We start from the raw sequence: 22,380 nt of genomic DNA, 5'->3' as shown, positions 1-22,380 counted from the left end.
TATGTTAAACTCACACAAGACCAGCAGAGACGGTTCTTCTTTTTGCATTCCAAACAATTTTCATTAAACAACTGAATTTTTTAAAACATTATTTATAGTTTATTGGCATACGTATTCCAACAGTAAGATCTTGAGCATGTTTTCACAGACATAAATCTCACTGGCTCTAGCGGGACTTAACTTCTAAGTAAATACCCATTTTAATAAACTGTAGTTAGAGAATTCAAATCAATACATCGGTAATCAAAATTAAAACAATAAAGCGTGCTTGAAACACATAGATATACACCTTATATCTTTGTTGTGTGCCAATTGTGCTCTTATACAGCAAGACAGATATGGATATTATCCCTAAAATTTCTTTGCAAAAATTCAGTAAAGGAAAACCAAATTTTAATAAACTTATTATTTCTTCATTCACCTACTGTAGCCTTCAGGTAGTGACTTCATATCTCCCAAATGTCAGATTCATAAGATGTGGATTTCCAATTGAAAATTTAGGACTTGGATGGAACTTGTTTGTATTAGATTAACGATACCTATCCTGTGGTTACCAGGTGCCCTCTTTTTAGAGGACATGTCCTCCTTTTTTAGTGCCCATCCTCTTTTGTGTTGTTCTTAAAAAAAAAAAAACCTGATGAAAATATCCTCTTCTTGGTTTGTAAGGTTAGGAATATTCCTTATTAGTAGCAATGATCACAGCTTAAACAGCAGAGGTATTTAAAATGAGACTTGTCATAGTCAGTCGAGAAATGCGTCCTCTTTTTTATTTCAAAATATGGTAACCCTGACATATACAATATAATTTCTCCGCGCTGAATAGATACTCCCTCAATATTTGTTAATAAAGAAAAAAAATACAAATGGATCTCATGCTGGTTTCAGGTTCTAAATTTTTGCTACTTTTATTCCCTGATTTTACGATTACATCCAAAGGGAATAGAAAGATCTCTGTTTGCATTTGTTTTTGTTTGTTTTTTGTGAGAATTTGCTTGTCGCCCTGCTACTTTTCTTTCCCCATTTTTTGCTTTAGAGAATATGGGTTTAACAATAATCCCCATCATACTTTCTGTCTGGCGTTCACATCTGTCTTGATACTGGTGCGGTGGTCCTTTGACCTGGGTGGCAATGAATAATTTCTGGGTTTGGATTTCGTCGCAATGGCACCTTGGCCTGCTGGTCTTTCTTCTTCCATGTCACTGCATTATGATTGCAGGTTCTTTTGTTTTTTACAACTAGCATTTGGTTAGATCCTTACCAACTGTTACCTGCCTCAAGTTCCCTAACCGCCACTGGAAAAGTGGGATAAAATCCTTAATAAATCTGTAAAACAATCCTGCCAAATAGGTCGTTTGCATTTTGCAGATGTCAAATGTATGTCAATCAATTAGAACTTTTTTAGAAAAATGGCAAGTGTTTAACAAGTTATGGCTAAAGGTGTAATGGCTTGTCCATGGCCACTATGCTCCTGCAGAGTGCAGGGGGTTGGACTAGATGACCTGTAAGATCCCTTCCAACTCTAACATTCTATGATTCTAAAGAGTCTGTGGCAAAGGTTTCCCTGGGGGCTTCCCAGGCCACAGCTCGGTCTTTTAGATGTTATACTCTACTAGTTGACTCCTCATCCAAAAGGAATAGGGGAACAGCAATGGTGAAAATGATTCATTACAGTTGGTGATGTTTGAAGACAGATTTATGACGGGCAGTAATGGGATCGACTTGCGTGACTGAGACACAACTAAACATTCTCTCTTGTGCATGAATATTGATATTTTGGCATCGATGTTTCACTGTCTATATATTTAATGCTCCAAAATAGATGCATGTAAATGCATACACAAATGTTGTACTTAAGGCATATGCAGAGTGGTACACATTACTAAAATATGCACTCAAATATGTCACTCTGCTCTATTTCTCTAAAAAAAGCCCTGTTGACACCTTGAAAAGTGCCTAAATGTTAACGCAGTGTTGTGTAATCAGGAACAAGATCTCGGGATAGATGTTTGTGTTGATAATTACGCATGCATTGTGTACATACACATTCAGTGGAAACATGTCTTCCAAACTTTTAATATTGTGAAATTTCCTGTCTTTATTATTCACGGTGGCCCAAACTTTAAAATAGGTCCGGGATATTTAAATTTATCATTTTAAAAAAGAAAACAAAATATATTCTGCCTACAGAGAACCACTGGAAGGAAAGAAATGGATTTTGAGACCGAATAATACCAATTAAAAAAATGTCCTGCTGTGCTGTCCCCCCCTTCAGAAAAAAAATAAAGGGGTGGATTTGAAGTCGAGGAGCTGTTTTTGGTGAAAATGATCGTGTTAAGTGGCGAATGTCTATGTCTGAAAACACAGAGCGGCAAGCGAGCTGCCCATTCTAGTTGGCTGGCTTTCAGGGAAGGAAAAAACAAGTGGTTCATCTCACCGAAATCAAAGCTTCTGTTTGGAAAGAACGGCTGCTGTTCAGTAACAAGGGTGGAAAACATGACGTTCCTTAATACTGTGGGTTTGGTTGCAATAAGCACTGGACATCTGATCCCCCCCTCATCCCCACCTAGGAACGCATGGTGAAAAGTGACAAGTTGGTTAAAACTGGCTTCGGCCGAAATTTCCAATCCGAAAGTTTTACGGATGCCATTGCCATGGGGCAGGAGCGTTGGTATGCCGCGGATAGGAAGTTAACCTGATAGGTGGGATAAATGATGATTGTGTTTCGGAGTTAATTAATCCTCTCAAAAGACAGTCTCCCTCAGGAGTATATTTCTCCCCAAATGCCGGATGTTTATCCCCATAAGAAATGCACATGATTATTTGATAGAAGCCATGATGACTTTTAAGTGCCCATTTGGAAAACAAATGGTTGCCTGTTGAAATAACAGAAGAACAGATGAACAGTGGAAGGAGAGGGGTAAAATGTGTTTGTTTCTGCAAGGCAGCAACAGACCAGGGAAGGTATTCACCCTGGCCAGGCTCCCCCTGTGCCTGCTGCAAAATAGCATTATGTGTGGACAGAATCGCTAGAGGATCTTCATTTTAAAGGACAGTCAACTAATGCTCAACAAAGCATCATTTTAGGATGTAACGGCCAATATTGTCGGTGTCCCATATTTACCGAGAAGTTGTGACTACAGGGTAAAGCTGTTTCCGAAATTTCGTCTGGGTGCTCCTAACGTTAGCTCTGTAATGTTGAAGGGACTAAGGAAGCTATCCAAAATAGGTCTGTTTCGATCCCTGCTCAGAATCCTTAAGGGTTCTTAGGATTTCAGCACAAGAGTCATTTGCGACAAGGTTCATTTTACGACCAAACCGCACATCTGTGTTTTTAAAGAGTTGGGTGCAGGTTCCCCATGGAGTATTCTGTGCATGTAGAGCAGCAAAAAATTGGAAAATAACACCCCCATCCCCCCGTGCTGTTTCCCATGGAAAAATGGCTCGGGGGGGGGAGGCAGGAGCTCTTCCTCCCCACAGGGTGGCATTCTGAGCCTATTTGGGCTTTCCTTGATATTTTCCCCCACATTCTCTGTAGTTGCTGTGTGGATGCAGGGACCCCAAGATCTACCTGGGGAATCCAGATCCAACTCGTTTGACCCTAAGTTTCCCGTTCTGCTGTGAGAATCCAACAAGTGACCGAGAGAAGATTTTGCTTGTTACAGCATGAGGTCACCCCGACCTCTAAAAACTTGTAAACCTCTAAAAACTTGTAATACCATGGGGTCGCGAAGAGTCAGACTCAACTGTGCGACTGAACAACAACAACCAGTACCTAACTGCTGTCAGGGGAGCGAGTTGCATCAGTTACTCCTGCTCTGATTAAAATGCTGTATCTAGTGGACTTTGTAATAACGCAGGATACTTTGGGTTACAGATACAATATATGATTAAGTAAGATTCTGATGAATAAACTGGCCCTTGACCCTATTAGTTTTTTTTCCCTGATGTATTTCACAGTTGTTTCAGAGGATTAAAATCCTGCTTTATTGTACATGTTAGTGGCGGCTTGAGGTGGGTTTTCTTTTCTTTTCTTTTTTTCTTGGTCAAATAGCAAAGGATCGTCATTGAAAGGACGGTTAATAAAGTGATGGGACTGAGATAACAGGCAATGCATGCTTTAAAGAAGGATGTTAGAATTAACGTAATTGAAAAGAGTTGGGAAATAATTAGGTATTGTAGGAATTCCAGCGACAGTGGTATTAAGTTGAAACATTCCCGTCTTTGTTACAGAGAGTTAATTCATTGTGATAACCATTTGTTCTCCCTCTCTGTGTAGTAATAATGTTTAATAATAGGTCTTATTGATTTTTATTTTATTTTACATTTTAGTTCATTTGTACTCTGTCCCCCCCCCAACAGGGACCCAAAATGACTTACATTGTTCTCTTCTCCTCCATTCTGTCCTCACAACAACCCTGCAAAGTAGGTTAGGAGGTGAGTCTGTGACTGGCCTAGCATGTTCCGTGGATGAATTTGTTTTGCTTTGTTTTAATGACAGATTGAGCTTTATAAAAAAGGGGAAAATAGGCTGTGTGCAGTCACTATTGGTTACCAGTCTTTCTGTGTATGCTCAGATGCATAGTTGTAAGTTATTTACGCACACTTATTTACGCACATAGACTTCACTAAGAAGAAAATACATGTTGGGGGGGGGGGTTTAAGCCCTAAAGTGTATTGAGCCCTTTGTAAGGTCTCCAAGAAACCAATCCTGTGGGTTTTCCCACCATTTCTTTTTAAAAAGTAGGTTTGAGTAAGATAATCTACTGAAATATATTGGGGGGGGGGTTGTTCCCCTTTTGATAAAATCTAAATGAGAAGTCCCAGCACAGAGGCACAGAGCATACTGGTGGTAGTTTTCTGGAACTTATTTTTCATGGAGGCTGGGGCCACAGCTTGGTTCTGAGTGCCCCCTATGACTCCCTTTTAGGAGATTCATCCATATCTTTTGTACAGTCTCTGAGTAATCTCAGTAACTGTTATGGCCTACCACCTTGAAACTGACAGGTCCCAAATGTATCACCTCTCCCCTAATCTCTCTCACCTTCTGTCCAGTTCCCTGTGTCCTTGGGCCAGTTCACACATACTTGTTGATCACTTGGATGATTGTCCAGTCAAATGATGGCTTACATGCTTAAAGAACCGTTACAGATGAGACACCGCACATACCGCTTTTTGATGTTCTGATGCCCTTTTCAACAGAAGTGAGCTCACTTGTTCGGTTCCAGAGTATTGAAGCCTGAAGAATCGCTTCCTCTCCTGTGTTCTTAAGAACATAAGAGAAGCCAATGTTGGATCAGGCCAATGGCCCATCCAGTCCAACACTCTGTCACACAGTGGCCAAAAATAACAGATGCCATCAGGAGGTCCATCAGTGGGGCCAGGGCACTAGAAGCCCTCCCACTGTTGCCCCCCCCCCCCAAGCACCAAGGATACAAAGCATCCCTTGCCCCAGACCGAGAGTTCCTATGTATACCTTGTGGCTAATAGCCACTGATGGATCTCTGTTCCATATGTTCATCCACTTTCCTCTTGAAGCCATCCAGGCTTGTAGCCACCACTGCCTCCTGTGGCAGAAGTTATTCAGTTATTCAGAAGTAAGCTCCCATGAGTTCAGTGGTGCTTACTTCCAGAGAGGGGGCTCAGTGGTACAGCATCTGCTTGATGTGTGGAAGGTCCCAGGTTCAATCCCCAGCATCTCCAGTTAAAGGACCAGGCAGTAGGTGATGCGAAAGACCCTGGAAAGCCACCGCCAGTCGGAGTAGACAATACTGACTTTGATGGACCAAGGGTGTGACTTGGTATAAGGCGGCTTCATCTGTTCTTCATATGTAAGTGTGCATGGGGATTATGGTTCAAGTGATATATGCACCTTCAGGACAGGAAGAGCACAAACTGTTGGTGACGTCGTACTAAAACATAGCCTTCCTGTTCATTGTTAAAGACAAAAGCAAGTTGAAATCATGACACGGACGACATGTTCTCATCAAGTACTGTTAACGTGTGATGTCTTTTTTTATATGGACTCGTCGCAACCCATTCTTTCTTTTAGAGCTCTCCAAGGTGGCCAACTCCTCTTCTGGGTTGAAGGAGTTGGGGGAGAGGAAAAGGGTTCCAGCGGGCAAGGCATGAAGGTTAATGAGAGCAGTATCCTAGTGGGCACCAGGAAAGGTATTGGCGGGCACCATGGCGCCCCCATGTTGGGGACCCCTGGCGTGAACTAATCATCTGAATACTTCCTCTCTCTGCCCCCCCCCCAACATGTACTCCACTGAGGTCCCTTCCACTCTGGGATTCACCTCCAAATCCCCAGGAATTCCCCAAACCAGAGCTGGCAACCGTAGCTAATTAAGAAGAGCCCTTTACCAGATTAATGAATTTGCACATTTCATTCATGCCCACGATACTCCGCTTGCTGGAAACTTCAGCCAGGGCTGTGTCCTGCTGCTTCCCAATTTGCTCTGATGGATGCCCCTGCTCTTTGACATGTTATCCACGCGGCAGAGGGTTCCCCCGGAGCTGCAGCTGCCGTTGTACACATTGGCCTCTTCCCTTGCTCTCGGGTTCCTGAAACGGGCAGAAGCAGGGAGCGTCTGTGCCTCTCAGGCCCCGTTGGAAATAGACTATGCCTTGCAGGCCCCTGCTTGTACGCGGCCTCCGAATGCTTGTCCGAACGAGCGTGCCCAAGTCTCCGATTTTAGTGAAGGAATATGCCAAACAACGCTTCCTGAAATCAGCCTGAGCACTGAACAGTTCTGGTTTGATCTACTCATGCAAGAAGGTGGTGGTCAAACACTTAGGCAATAGGATTGGACTGCATGACATCAGACGACACGGGGAGGTTCGCATTTGGAAATGTCCTCCTCGGTTAAATATTCCTTGCTAATAGAAAACCAGAAAGGAGTGAAAACCGTGTCTCGGCTGAGCTTGTTTCCTGTACTCAGGATGTTCTTTATGTAGAGGAGGACTCCAAACTGCAACCCACAACCTACAGTCTATAACGGCTGCAGTGCAGCCTACAACTTCAGCATTGCGCAACCACATTCTCCTGCCTCTCTTAAACCAGGCCTCTCTTATTGGTACTGGATGTCAAGCCAGGTATACTCCACTGCTATCCATTTAACGTTGTTCCTTTGGTGGCATTTCAATGTAGCTTCTTTTTCACTTTTTAACCCCAGCTACCATCTCTGTGGGGCCGCGGTGGCTCAGAGGTTAAGACGCTGAGCTGCAGACCAGAAGGTCGGTAGCTCGGCAGTTCGAGACCCGAGTGCTGCATGACAGGGTGAGCTCCCGTCTCTGGCCCCAGCTCCTGCCAACCTAGCACTTTGAAAGCAAGAAATTGCAAGTAGATAAATAGGTTCTGCTTCGGTGGGAACAGCGTTCCGTGCGCCTTGGCGTTTAGTCATGCCGGCCACATGACCATGGAAAACGTCTTCAGACAATGCTGGCTCTTCGGCTTGGAAACGGAGATGAGCACCGCCCCCTAGAGTTGGATTCGACTGGCTCTTGAGCAAGGGAAACCTTTATCTTTACCTCTACCTTACCACCGCTGTGGGTGATTCTGCATCTAGCATTTGCTCTACATTTTCTTGACTGGAAGGGAAAAGTGCAGCTCAAAACCACATCCAAATACCTCGGGGCAATGCTGTACTGACTGCAAAGTCACCCCTGAATGGCCATAAAACGGCCATAAATCTATGCAGAAGGAACAATAAAATCTGATGATCAAAGGAAGTGAAAGCAGCATGCAATGCAGAGGGGAATTTCTGTTCCAACATGGGTTTCGTAAAACAAGGGAGGGAAAAGCCAATGAAAAATCAGCCTGTGTGCATGTCTTTGCAGTGGAATTGCTGGGTTTCCCACTTTGGTAGGAGACTCCCACTGGAACCTCAGTCGCCTGCCACCAATCTGAGCTGCGGTGGGAGAATTGTTATTAAAAAAAACCAGTGTCACATATGGTGTGATGTCACTTCCAGGGAAAACCTGGAAGTGACATCATGTTTTTCTAGGAATAGCTGGGAACTCTTAGGTTTTACCGTAGAGATTCTGGTGATTCCTAGATTGACATGACATCAAGTCTGGTTTTTTTTCCATAAGTGATGTCACACCATGTGCAATGCTGGCTTATTGAAGCTCACTGGGGGACTTCGGAACAAATTTAGAGTCCAGTGGCACCTTTAAGACTAACAAAGGTTTATTCAAGGTATGTGCTTTTGTGTGCATGCACACTTTGTCAAATACTTTGGAAAGGAAGCCAGAGTTCAGACGTGTAGATATAGACTGAACAGCAAATTATCACGTAACATGATGCACATGCTTTAAGATATTCAGAGTGAAAACTAAATAACAAGCTAAGGTTATAAGGTCAACAGTTGTTTTGATTTAATTAAGAGGGGGAAAGGACAGCAAAGTAATAAATATGTCAAAATAGGATTTCAGGCTAGCAATTCTCTCTCGGCCTAACCTACTTCACAGGGTTGTCGGAAAAGTGAAAGGAGGAAAGGAGAGGCATCTATGTCTCCTTGGGCTCCCAAGAGGAAGGGCAGATTTAAAAAGTAATAGGTGGCCGGGATTCTATCATTCCCTTCCACCAAATCTTTCTCCAACAGAAACAGACTTTCTTCCGAAAGAAGGAAGGAAGGAAGGAAGGAAGGAAGGAAGGAAGGAAGGAAGGAAGGAAGGAAGGAAGGAAAGAAAGAAAGAAAGAAAGACATTTTTCCCTCAGAGGAAGTCTTCCATCGTACAAAGTTACTCTCTACTGGAAGAAGTATTTTGTCCTCGAAAGAAAACTATAGAGAAGAGAGTCATAGGATTCAACTTAGCTGCAGAGAATCACAGGATCCAACCTGATAACTTTATTCAAACATGGCATAGACATGAGGAGTGCCTTGACCTGAATGGCCCAGTCTAGCCCGATCTCGTCAGGTTTTGGAAGCTAAGCTGCATTGGCCCTGGTTAGTTCTTGGATGGGAGACCCCCAAGGAAGTCCAGGGGTCACTATGTAGAGGCAGACAATGGCAAACCATCTCTGTTCGTCTCTTGTCTTGAAAACTCTATGAAGTCGGTGGCAACTTGACGGTACTTTCTGCCTCCACCACCAGTACATACAGCCTCAGTCAGTTTTCCAAACCATTCACAATATAATCTACTTTGATTCTCATTTCTGGGGGCTTGAGCACCAGGCACGTTTACTGCTCACTTTAATGCAAATCCCGCAGAGGTGTCTGTTGTTGGGGTGCTCCTTGGCTAACTGTTTACTCACTCGAAAGGTGTTAAGCATTCGAAATCCCTTTGTTTCCCTTCATCTGTCATTTCCTCCCACTTATTTGAATAACATGCAGGCATTCGAAAAGAGTGAGTGATTGATGTGTTCCAAGAAACTAATAATTAACAGATTATTATGTCTTGAAATGATTGACAGCTGAAACTCAGTTTTTTATTTATTTAGTCTCTTTTTAATGATCAGAAAATAAGAATTATCCCCACCTTTTAAAATAATAATAACAATAATAATAATACTATGTGGAAAATCTAAAACTCTTTAGCCATTACATTTTTGGTGCTCCAACCTCACATTATGGGAGACCATGCCACCTGCGATCCTTCCAGTAGGCCAAAATGTCATTTTGTGTAAGTACATCAATACATCTTTTTTTCCAACTTTGGTATGGACCAATATAAGCAGGGGTCATTTCCTGCAGGAGCGCACAGGAGCGGAGCTCTGGCAGTAAAGAGCCCAGGGGGCGGGCACACGCAACAAGCCCCACCCCCTGCTCCCAGCAGCCCTCAGTCAGAGCAAGAAGCAGCCGGCTAAGTTGCAGAGCTCCACCCGGTCCAAAACAGTCCAGTGGCACCTTTAAGACCAAGTTTTATTCAGGTACAAGCTCTCCCTCCTCTGCGAGGACAGATCTGCACGCCCCCCCCCTTAACGGCTAGCGATCCAAAACAGTCCAGTGGAGCCTGAGTGGTGGGTGTTGCCTTCTGACACACTTCCAGAGATGTCAGGGGGTGTGGCATATGCAAACAAGTTATGCTAATGAGCTATGCTAATGAGCTCCTGCACCTCTTTTTCTACAAAATGACCCCTGAATATAAGAACGTAAGAAGAAGCTTGCTGACCAGTGATCCGTGACCCATGATCCATCTATTCCAGCATCTAATTTCATACAGCATCCCACCAGTTGCCCTGGAAGGCTAACCAACAGGGCACAGTGGCAAACACCTTTCCCTAGTCCTGGTATTCAAAGTTTGCTGGCTGATTATGGAGGTTCAGAAATAAAGATCAGACGAGAAGCTGCCTTATACTGAACTGGACCCTTGGTCCATCAACTGTTCAGTTGGGTCCATCATCTTGGTCCGTCGGCTACTCAGACTGGCAGCAGCTCTCTGTAATCTTACATAGAGAGGTCTTTCCCATCACCTACTGCCTCGTCCTTCTAACCAAAGATTCCTGATATTGAACCCAGGACTTTCTGAATGCCAAGCAGATGCTCCACCATTGAGTCACAGACCCACAATTCGCTTTTATCACCATGGTTAGGATCCACTGATGGATCTTTCCTCTATGAATCTGCTTAATCCTGTTTTAAAGCCATCTATGCTGTTGGCTATCCCTGCGTCCACTGAGAATGAATCCTACAACTTAATTGTCCACTGAGTACAGAAGAATTTCCATTTGTCCATCCTGGAATCTATTACCCATCTTCATTGGATGCCCTTGAGTTCTAGCATTATGTTTGTTTCAGTGTTATATGCTGACCTTATTGTACCTCACTCTAATCAAACACTTAGTTATCAAACCGCATGGCAATCAGACGGCATCACTAATTTAAACGAGGAGAACTGGCAAGTGGCAAAAAATATGGTCTTCCCCATCCATTACCTCTAAATCTCTCAATGTACAACTACAAAGCTACAAAGTATTAACACAGTGGTATTTAACACCAGCAAAACTTCACAATATCACAAAAACGTACTCACCAGATTGTTGGAGGTCCTGCAGAGGCTATGGGTCTTTTATTCATTGGTGGTGGTTTTGCCTCATTGTAAAGAAATTCTGGATAAAAATTTCAAAAGCAATTAGAATCATCACTGGACACTATATTCCTCTTACCCCAGAAACGTACCTACTCGATCTTTGGAATGTTCTCAATATCCCTAAAATTAGAAGAGAACTTATTTCAATCTTCATGGTAGCAGCGAAGACGGGTCATAGCCAATACTTGGAAAAGTACGAATAATTTGACTCCATATTCACAATGGTATAGTAAACCCTGGGAGTATGGACAAGTTATCAGATAAGGTTTCTACTTTCTCAACTCAGTATGGGCACTCTAACTTCCTCAATCAGTTTGCCCTGGAGCCCTCCTTCCCGAGCTAAGACAAAAATGTGTGAGTTGGAGGCTAAAAAACTCTGAGCTTCTCTCCTTTTTTCTTGTTGATTGTATTTAACTCACAATTACTTTAGAGTTATGTTGTTGTTGTAAAGTTGTATATTATAAAACTAAAATAAAAAATTATATTATTAAAAAAAAAAATAGGGCTGACCTGGTTTAGTTTCCAAGATCTGACAAAATCAGGCTAGCCTGGACCATGAAAGAAGTTGGGGGGGGGGGGATCTCTTCTCCTTCTCCACTCCATGCATAATTTTTATAAAATACTAGTTTAGTGTAGTGGTTAAGAGCCCAGACTCTAATCTGGGAGAACCGGGTTTGATTCCCCATTCCTCCACATGCAGCTGCTGGTGTGACCTTGGGTCAGTCAAAAGTTCTCTCGGAGCTGTTCTCTCAAGACCAGTTCTTGAAAGAGCTCTCTCAGCCCCACCTACCTCACAGGCAATGTTCCCTCTAAGCCGTGGAGTCTTGTGAGCAAAAATTCTACTTTGGCTGCTGCATAGATTAGTTTGCTCTGGAGCCGTCCTTCCTGAGCTAAGGCAAAAATATGTGAGCCAGAGGCTAAAAAATTGTGAGCTAGCTCACACTAACTCAGCTTAGAGGGAACACTGCTCTCAGCCCCACCTACCTCAAAGGGTGTCTGTTGTGTGGAGGGGAAGGGGATTGTAAGCTGCTCTGAGTCTCCTTCGAGTAGTGACGGGTGGGGTATAAATCCAATCTCCTCCTCCTCCTCCTCCTCCTCTTCTCCTTCTCCTCCTCCTCCTCCTCCTCGCAAATGAATTGCCCACATACAGTCTTTCTGCCATCTTAACTGTGGAGGCTCCATTTTGCTGATCTGGCTGATAGATACCATACTGTCCATCTTCCATGGATCTGGCTAAAATAATCTAAGCTGGGGACTACTTGCCACACCAGTAACATATGCCGATGACACCCCTGCATGGAGAATTACCAGTGGTCCATCTATTCCAGCATCATCAAACAGATGTCCCCCCAGAAGCCCATTTCCCTGCAACTAGCGCCCAGGGACATACTGCCTCTCAACATGGAGGTTCCATTTTGTCATCATGGCTAATATCTCCGGACCCTTTTTTATTTGATTGGGTGGTTTTGAGTTCTGTTAGAACAAATTTAGAGTCCAGTGTGGCACCTTTTAAGAGCAACAAAGGTTTATTCAAGGTATGAGCTTCCGTGTGCATGCAGACATTTTGCATTTGAAAAAGTGTGCATGCGCACAAAAGTTCACACCTCGAGTAAACCTTTTACTGGCCTTAAAGTGCCACTGGACTCTAAATTTGTTCTGCTGCTTCAGTCCAACAAGACTGACCACCTGGAACTATCTTGAGTCCTGTTAGTTATCAGAGGGGGAGACGGAATTTCTTTCTCTCCACACTTCTCTTCCTGTACAGGTCCTATGAATAAATCAGGCCCTGGATATTGACATGTAAAAAAAAAAAAAAAAGATTTACTGTTAAACATCTGGTGGAACTTGGGAGCCGATCGTTTTTCCCCCCTGATCTCAAAGCCAGAAACTTGGCTGTAGTCTTGGCATAAATGCTCCTTGAGAAACTAACAGTTTGCTGTTACAGAGAGGTAGGCAAAAAGGGGGGGGGGGAAGTGTGTGTGTATGTGTGTGTTATACAGGGGTGTTTAAAAAAAAAAAGATGTACTATTTCACCCATCTTATTACATCCTACGAATTCGAAACTGTCAAAAAGGCAAAGCTTGCGTCTGAAGGAAAATGTTTTGTATTTCTACTAGGTTTTTCCCCCCCTTCCCCCCCTTCTTAAGTGTACCAGCTATAATTATCCATAACTATGCAGGCCTCTGTGTGTGTGTGTGTGTTTTAATGCCATTTTATAATTACAGGTCTCAATGCTAGATTATACGAAGTCATTTATAAATAGTCAGAAGAGAAGGACTTCCTGAGTTGCGAACCGGCGGACTGCTGTAAAGTTGATGGGATTTCAGCTGTATATACATATAGAAGGGGTGTTAACTGGGTAATGATTGATGAATCCCTTAATTAATTCCCCAACAACTTACGATGTAGAGCCCACAGTCTCCCCGCCCCCCCCCCCCCCCCGACAGACCGTGTTTGTCACTTTTAGAGACACGGATAAGCCCACATCTCCCCCCCACCCTTGCGAGTGTCTTTGTGGATTTCTTGAAACATTTCTGAAGTTTTTTGTTGGTTTTTTTAAAAAATTGGCTGTAACAAGATTAGAGTATCATCATTTTATGGTATAAGCACTCGAGTGGGGATTGAAGTGGGACTTGTGCAGGGAATGACAACAGCCCCCCTCCCGAACACGGGCTGCTGTACGCCTTAAGAGGAGGAGTTGCAGATCAAACCATCCCAGAGTGAAGGGACTGAGTCGAAAGCATCAGGGGGCCTCTTGGGTGGAATTCTGTTCCGAGGCGCAAAGATTTACGAAGGATGCCACCCACCGCGAAAGCCTGCTGTGCGAGCCCCACTGAGGCAAATCGAACCGCTGCCCCGTGTTCATTTCTGTGACGGTTTCTTGGGCCCAAAGTGTAGACAGGGTCACGGAGGAGAGGTCCATCAACAGCTCCTACTTATGGTGACTAAAGGAGACCTCCCTATTCAGAGGCAGTGCACCTCTGAGTAAGGATTGTCAGCTCTGTGTTGGGAAGTACCTCGAGATTTCGGGGTGGAGCCTGGGGAGGGTGGGGTTTGCGGAGGGGAGGGGCTTCAGCAGGGTACAATGCCACAGAGTCCACCCTCCAAAGCAGCCATTTTCTCCAGGGGAACTGATCTCTGTTGTATCAGGGATCAGCTGTAATAGTGGGAGATCTCCAGGCCTCTCCTGGAGGCTGGCAACCTGACTCTGAGTATCAGTACCACCGAAAACACTAGGGGGGGAAGCCTCACCCTCTACGCCCTGTTTGTTTGCCCCTCCAGGGCTGTTTGCTGTGCAAAATGAAATGCTGAGCTGGGTGGCCCGTTGGTCTGACCCAACTGGGGTCATCTCATTTTGACCTTTAGACCACATCCACACGCCAGGCCCCGCGACCCATTTTTAAAATGTATTTAATATATTTTATTTATTTTGCAAGCCGCCAAAGCTTTGTATGAAAGAAAGGCCGCTAATGAATATTTTAAATAAATAAATGCACAGGCGGGTAGCTGTGTTTTGTGGCTGGTGAGAACCATATTACACCTGTATTGAAGATGCTGGTTGTTCATTTCCATATTCAGCTCAAGGTGCCAGCTCTGAGGCCCTCCAAGAGCAGGAGCCCACATATCTGAAGGACCATCTCTCCCTATATGGACCAGTAGACCAGTTATACCATAGAATCATAGAGTTGGAAAGGGCCATACAGGCCATCTAGTCCAACCTCCTGCTCGATGCGGGATCAGCCCAAAGCATCCCTGACAAGTGTTTGTCCAGCTGCTGCTTGAAGACTGCCAGTGAGGGGGAACTCACCAGCTCCCTCAGCTAGGCGATTCCACTGCTGGACTATTCTTGCTTTTGAAAAATTCCCAATATCTTTCTAGCCTGTTGTTATTTGCTGTGCCCTTCCCTCCGGGAGGGCGTGATACCCTTCTGCCTGAGACGGTGCCTTCCTGGTGGTAGCCCCACTGTTGTGGAAAGCCTTCCCCAAGGAAGAAACAAAGGCTGATTCAGCACTGGCTTTCCGAAAGAAGTGTAAAGCCATGCTGTTTTGCTAGAGTTTCCCGCCAATGTTGGGTAGATAGCAGGAGAATTGTTTCAGTGGGGGTGTGTGTGTGTACAGTGGGGTTTGGATCTGGAGTATTTTATACAGGGGTTAACTGTCTTTCTGTTACACTGTATTCTGTTGTGAACTGCTGCAAGCCCTTAAGGGGGAAAGAAAAATACAAACGTTTTAAATGAATGCATGTGGTTAAAACATTTATAATAAGGACCTGTAAGCATTCCTTGCTTGGAAGGTGTCACTTGGGTGTTTGATAATGGGAATGGCCATTTAATTATTGAGGCAACTGAGGCTGTACCTAGCAACCTAGCACTTGATGTATGTATCCAAAGGAACAGCAAAGCTCAACTTTGAATATTATCTTTTGAATTTTATTGGTGGTGATGATACTGTTGATAAATAGCTGTCATTGCCAAGCATAAATGGGTCTCCTATGCTGTCACAACAAATCACTCTGTAACCTATGGCACCTCTGCGGCTCTTTGATTCTCAACATGCCATCTGACCTATTGTTCTTTATATAAGTGATCATTCTGTATCCTCACAAACTCTTTACGCTTGTGATGTTTTAGCCTTTGATCCTTTTTTGTGCGGAACTTAAAAGTTTCAAATGGAATTTCGATGGAATTTCCCCCAAGCAGTTCTGCAAGAGAGAGTAGCTCCAGCTGTGTTGCTTTCTTTTAGGCACCAGGCAAAAAAATTGTTCTGTTCACCAGGCTTTTAATTAAGTCTGTTCACCAGGCTTGATTTTTAACACCGCATTAGTCCGGAAACCGTTATTTTTTCCAAGCTTTCTGTGGTCTGCTTTTTATGATATATGTTTTTTATGCTGGGCTTTTTTAATGCTGGATTTTAAATCAATGTCCTTTAAATCTTTTGTTCTTCTTTTATTTATTTTCGAAACTGCCTTCGTCAGGTTCATGGAAAGATGGCATACAAATGTTTGTCATAAAGAAGTAAAGTTTGTGCATACTGAGAGCCTGGCAGCTAGGTGTAGATCCTCCTGATATGTGCCGTCTCCATGATGTCTGACAGTAAGCTGTGGAGTCTTGTGAGCAAAAATTCTACTTTGTGAGCTACTGGCACTAAAATTGTGAGTGAGCAATTTGGCTACTGCATGGATTAGTTTGCTCTGGAGCCCTCCTTCCTGAGCGAAGACAAAAATGCAGGAGCCAGAGGCTAAAAAACCTGTGAGCTAGCTCACACTAACTCAGCTTAGAGGAAACACCGGTTATGGGTACTTTCAGCTACACAAAAACCTGATTTTTTCTGAACTGTACTGAAGCTGTATGCTGCCTTGAACCACGAGGAGAGGCAGAATATGAGTGTTTTAATAACTAAATGGATTTATAAATGCACAAGCAAAATATGCAAAATATGCACATCGCCCCTGTTCGGACAATGTGGTGACTGTACCTATTAGGAGCATTGCATGCGGGGCGCACTCCCAATATGTGCAGTTGCCAGACTATCGGTTAGGGTTGCCAGCTCCAGACTACAGAGACCAGTTTCCCTGGAGAAAATGGATGCTTTGGAGGGTGGACCGTGCCCCACTGAGGTCCTGTAGCTCCCCACTGTACCCCACACTGTACTTTCTTTTGTCTGGAGATCACTTGTGATTCCGGGAGATCACCAGGCCCCACCTGGAGGTTGGCAAATCTACTCCTGGTACAAGCGGCCAAGAAGTCTAACCCTGTCTTCCGCAGGCTCCATCCCCGAATCTCCAGGAGTCTCCACACCTGGATCTGGCAACCCTACCTCCCCATCCCCTGCTGGGGGCCCGGGGGGGACATGGCAACCCTACTGGGTATGGGAACTCAGTGGGGTATAATGCCATAGAGTCCACCTTCCAAAGCAACCATTCTCTCCAGGGGGAACTGATCTCCTTTGTCTGGAGATCAGTTGTGATTCCGGGAGATCACCAGGCCCCACCTAGAGGTTGGCAAATCTACTCCTGGTACAAGCGGCCAAGAAGTCTAAAAGGGCAAGTTTTGCTTGATGGTATCGATTTGAGCCATCCCCTGGGTCCAGTTTCTCTGTTGTGGCTGATCGCTTAGCAAAATGCCACTCAAGGTTATTGTCCAGCATCGCCAAACGTGTGCATACGAAGAAGAAGAAGAGATTGGATTTATACCTCGCTCTTCACTACCCAAAGGAGTCTCAGAGTGGCTTACAAACTCCTCTCCCTCCCCCTCCCCACAACAGACACCCTGTGAGGTAGGTGGGGCCGAGAGAGCTCTGACAGAAACTGCTCTTTTTCAAGGACAGCTCTACGGCTTATCCAAGGTCATCCAGCAGGTGCAAGTGGAGGAGTGGGGAATCAAACCCGGTTCGCCCAGATTAGAGTCTGCACACTTAACCACTACACCAAACTGGCTTTTCCTTTCCGTTGAGTTCAGAAAGTTTTACGCAGAGGGTCTGTTTGCCCACAGGACCGTGGACAGTGTTGCGGCTACCTTCTAGTCGCACAAAAGTTTTAAGCCTTGACAGCGTGTGTGAGTGTGTGTGTTTCCTTTCACGCCGATTGCTGGAAATGGGCTGTTTTCGAAATGGAAAGGAAGGGGGCAAGACGACCATGGTGTACGCTGGGTGGATGTTCCTTACCTTCCGAGCTTTTTGCAAAGTATTCAAGAGAACGCACTATTTCTCTCCCTCTCTCTCTCCCCCTCTCTAAAATAAAATGGAATTGCATTTCATTATGTCCTGCTCTTAGGTAATTTCCCCCCCCTCTTTTTTTTCTCCTCCTCCCTCTCTCCATCGTGAATGTGTTTAAGAAGCCGGGACACAAGAGAGAGCTATATTAGCGTATTATTCTTACAACAAACAGGCACTGTTCTGCTACTACCTGCTTGGCCATTGTTCCCGATTGTGTACGCTTTGCAGTGGTATTTGGATGGCTTCCTGCTCTCCGCCGGCACACACAAAAAAGGCATTTCTGTTACAATGGCCCCTAACCACACAATGACGGCATTAAGGATTTATGTGGAGGTTTCATTATTTTCCCCTCCTCTTTTGTTCCTTCCAGGATGTCTTCCAAGCGACCAGCCTCTCCGTATGGGGAAGCAGATGGAGAGGTAGCCATGGTGACGGGCAGACAGAAAGTGGAAGAAGAGGAGAGTGACGGGCTTCAGGCCTTTCACCTTCCCTTGCATGTGAGTTTCCCCAACAAGTCCCATTCCGAGGAATTTCAGCCCGTCTCCCTGCTGACGCAAGAGACTTGCGGCCACAGAACTCCCGCCTCTCAGCAAAACACATTGGTAAGTCTCTCCTCCCGGCTCTATTGTGCGCCTTCTCTTTGCCTCCACAATAGCCTGGCCTCTCCCTTTGTACAGTGCGGAGGGTTGCCATCACACCCGTGGAACACATCATAGCGATGGGAAAACTTTGACCTGACCCGAGTGCTGTTCTTCTGATTGCTTCTTCTTGCAACAGTAAACCGTGGGCTGAAAAAAATATATATACTACTTTGTCAGACCTCTGGCCTAACTCTGGTTCTCAGTGTGACGTTTGGTGAGAATCACTCCTCCCTCTGTGTAACGTAAGGTGTGGATTTCTGAGCACAAGACACACACACACACACCCATCCACAGACATATCAAGACTTCTGAATGGCACTGCTTTAGGAGCTGTGGCTCAGTGGAAGAACCTCTGCTTGGCATGCAGAAGGTCTCAGGTTCAATCCCCGGCATCTCCGGTTAAAAAAGGACCAGGCAGCAGGTGATGTGAAAGACCTCTGCCTGAGACCTCTGCCTGGAGAGCGGCTGCCAGTCTGAGTAGACAGTACTGGCCTTGATGGACCAAAGGTCTAATCCAGTATAATGCGGTTTTATGTGTGACTGTGTGAAGAGACTGGTGGTCTAACCCGTCTCCCACAGCAGTTAACATGAAAGTCTATGAACAAAACACAGATGCATTAGGCTGGTCCAGCATTGGGCAGGGAGTTGGACTAGATGGTCTGTATGGCCCCTTCCATGATTCTATGATAGAGCCCGCACCCATTGATGTCTTCCAACAACTAGTATCTGGAGCTATGCTGCCTCTGAACATGATTTCATTTAGCCACCCAGGCTCATAGTCATGGATAGACCTATTTTCTCCTGACAGATCTATCCATGACTCTTCTTTTAAGGATATCTAAGCTATTGGTCTTCATTACATCCTGTGGCAAACGTGGTCTTTCGGTTTTAGAAGATAAAACGTCAGCAGCTACATTCTTTCCCCCAGGTCTACAGCCACTGACTTCATCAAGGGCCCCTGAATTTTACTATCACAGGAGGTGGGCAAGGGAAGCGTTCCCTGTGACCACTTTCTCCACATCGTGCAGAACCCATCTTTAATTCTCTTTCTGGACAGAAAAGAACCCCAAACTCCATCACTTTCCCTTATAAGGAGGGCCCTTCAGCCTCTTATTCCTTGGGGCCCCATTGATCCATGTCCTTAAAATCAAACCTGGGAGTCCACTGATTTGACCATGAGAACTGGGGTTGCCAAGCTCCAGGTGGCTCCTGGAGATGTCTCTCTATTACAATTGATCTTCAGACGACAGGGGTCACACACACCCCGGAGAAAATGGCTGCTTTGGAGGGTGGACTCTATGGCATTATACCCAGCTGAGGTCCCTTCCTTTCCCAAACCCCACCCTCCCCAGGCTCCACCCCCAAAATCTCCAGGTATTTCCCAGACCAGAGCTGGCAAACCTGTCTCCAGGTGACAGAGATCCAGGGGTCATTTCGTAGAAAAAGAGCTAGGGGGACTCATTAGCATAACTCATTAGCATATGCCACACCCCCTGACATCACCGGAAGTATGTCCTCCCCACAGCCGGCGGCGACCTCCAGCAGGCACCAGCAGGGAGCTCCAGGCCCCGCCCTCCCGCACCTCACCCGGGGGGATGGCGTCCCCCCGCGTCCCCCCCCAAATGACCCCTGCAGAGATCAGTCCCGCTGGATAAAATGGCTGCTTTGGAGGGTGGACTCTATAGCGTTATACCCAGCAGAGGCCCCTCCCACCCTCCCCAGGCTCCACCCCCAAAATCTCCAGGTATTTCCCATACCAGAGCTGGCAGCCCTATAACGGCTGCCTCCACCCACCCATCCCAAAAAACCCTGCCCTTGCCTGCTCCTCGACCTTTAACAATACTTCGATCTGCAGAAGTCATCCTGCAAAGCTTTTTTCTCCATAAGAGAGAAATCCTTTTGTTTTCCTCCAAAGGCAGGGCTCTCTCTATATCCAGGTTTTGCAGAGCACGAGAAAAGGTTGTCGGTCCCGGAGCCAACAATATAGAGCCGGAGGTGGCAAAAAACACCCCTCAGAATGTCATTCATTGCTACCGCCGAGCTCTGCATCAGGCATGGTGAGAGACGGGTTATGTTGTCACCTGCTAATTCCGGCGGATCAAACCATTGTTGAATGTGCAGCTGCAGGCGGTATTGAGGCAGCAGTGCCGGCTGCTGCCAGCAGCGTGCCGATTCAAACGCTCTGCGTTATTTCTTATTATCCCACGCTTCTTCCGAGGAGGTCAGGCAGCGAACGTGGCTCTGTCCTCCTCCGTTTTATTGTCACAACAACCCTACGGAGTAGTTCAGGGTTAGAGAAAGTGACTGGCCCGGCGAGCTTCCATGGAATTTCAGCCAGGTTGTCCCCTGTCGTAGTTTTAACTATTCAAGGCATTCATATAGAGCTCTCCTGCTTGCTGTTACTTCCCCATCCCTGGCTGTTTGAAAGCTCTGGGAACAAGTCGAGAGCAGGCAGGTCCAGACTGGAGTTCTGGCCCCGCTGGTGGACCTCCTGATGGCACCTGGGTTTTGGCCACAGTGTGACACAGAGTGTTGGACTGGATGGGCCACTGGCCTGATCCGACATGGCTTCTCTTACGTTCTGTTATGTTCTTATGACTACAGACTTAGGCTAGTTGGACAGTTCTTCTTTCTCTCCAGTGAACCCTGGGAATTGTAGTTTGCAGTGGCAGTGGGATTGCCCCCCCCCCCCCCGAGGCATCATCTTCAGATCCACAGGAAGGCCTCAATTTGGAAATAGCCTGAAACCTCCCAACGTTTGTAATTGCCCCTCCCCATGTTGCCAGGCCTGTACCTGCCAGTCCTAGGAGCTTGGGGGGGGGAACCTGTGGAGATGGGAGTTTTGTGGACACTGTGACATCATTTCAGCTGTTCCATTGATCGACTTCAAGCAATGGAGGCCAAGGGACAGGAGTTTGCACACTGTGAGTGGGCAAATGGCAAGCCTCGATTGGTTCCACTCTACCTCCTATGACAGGCATTTTATGGTGGTGCCCTTTCTTGGTCGAGGATTACTTGCTTTCGGACCCAGTACTCAAATGCAAGTCCTTTTGGCTGTGGGCTTAAGCACTTACTTGGAGAGAGAGGAGCCAAGCTGAGGAAAGGGGGAGAGAAACTGGGGGTACTCTTCTCAGTTTTGAAATCAGTTGGGCCCACACAGCTTTTAAGCAAACCACCTAGGAATGTCATGCCACTACCTGGCACCCCATAGGCTCTCCATGTATCTGCTGAGGGCAGGAGATCTCAATCAGCCAGCAGGTGAAAAAAAAATTTAATGCCACAATGATGGCATGACATCATTTCCTGAGAAATGCAGAAGTGATGTCACACCTCTCTAAGAATCGCCAGAAACTATGGTTTTACCATGGAGTTCACAGTGATTCCTAGAAAGGCATGGCCTGGAAGTGACATCACACTGTCACTGATGGCTGCCATCTCATTTCATTGCCGCAACCAGGCTCCAGCCAGGCCCACCCCTAGGAGGATTTGGGTTGCAGAAACAGGCTATAGAGGGTTTTCTTAGCATATCCTAGAGCATAATCCTCAGTGTCATGACATCACTTCCAGTTTTTGCTGGAAGTGATGTCATATGATGGCACAGTGTCACGGTGCCCTCCCTATTTCCCCCGTTTTCCCCTCTGCCAGCCTTTGAGGCAGCGGTGGGCAACATTGGGGTTTGCCTGGAAGTCTCCTCTTGGGCCTCTAAAGTTGCCCAGTCCTATGCATGTTTACTCAGAAGGAGGCTATTTTTGGGCAGGAACGCACAGGAATGGAGTTCTGGCTGGCTCCAGAGTTGGCCACGCCCACTACACCCAAAACCTCTGTGGGGGTGGCTACAGAGGGCAGGGAGAGCCACCCCCCCCCAGCGACTCTGAGGCGGGCGGGCCAGGGGGCCCCCTGGAAGGATTGGGGAGGCATTTGAATGCCTCCCTGTGCCTTCCCCGGCCTGTCCAAGGGCCAGCTTGTATGGGCTCCCCACAGCCGCGGGGCGC

At 45.9% G+C, this 22,380-nt stretch overlaps 1 protein-coding gene across 1 annotated transcript in view; it reads left to right on the top strand.

Annotated features, from left to right (window-relative positions):
• The window catches only part of SOX5 (SRY-box 5), a 587,891-nt gene that overhangs the window by 59,864 nt on the left and 505,647 nt on the right, over nucleotides 1–22,380 (top strand). Inside the window, exon 2 of the mRNA XM_015412682.1 lies at nucleotides 18,118–18,349. Within this exon, the coding sequence (XP_015268168.1) occupies nucleotides 18,118–18,349 (232 nt within the window). The remainder of the gene's footprint in view (nucleotides 1–18,117; nucleotides 18,350–22,380) is intronic.

The sequence above is a fragment of the Gekko japonicus genome, unplaced genomic scaffold (genome assembly GCF_001447785.1).
Source record: "Gekko japonicus isolate JY-2015 unplaced genomic scaffold, Gekko_japonicus_V1.1 scaffold482, whole genome shotgun sequence".
Taxonomy (NCBI): domain Eukaryota; kingdom Metazoa; phylum Chordata; class Lepidosauria; order Squamata; family Gekkonidae; genus Gekko; species Gekko japonicus.
The sequence above is the reverse complement of the archived record's forward strand: the minus strand, read 5'-3'. Positions and strand labels throughout refer to the sequence as shown.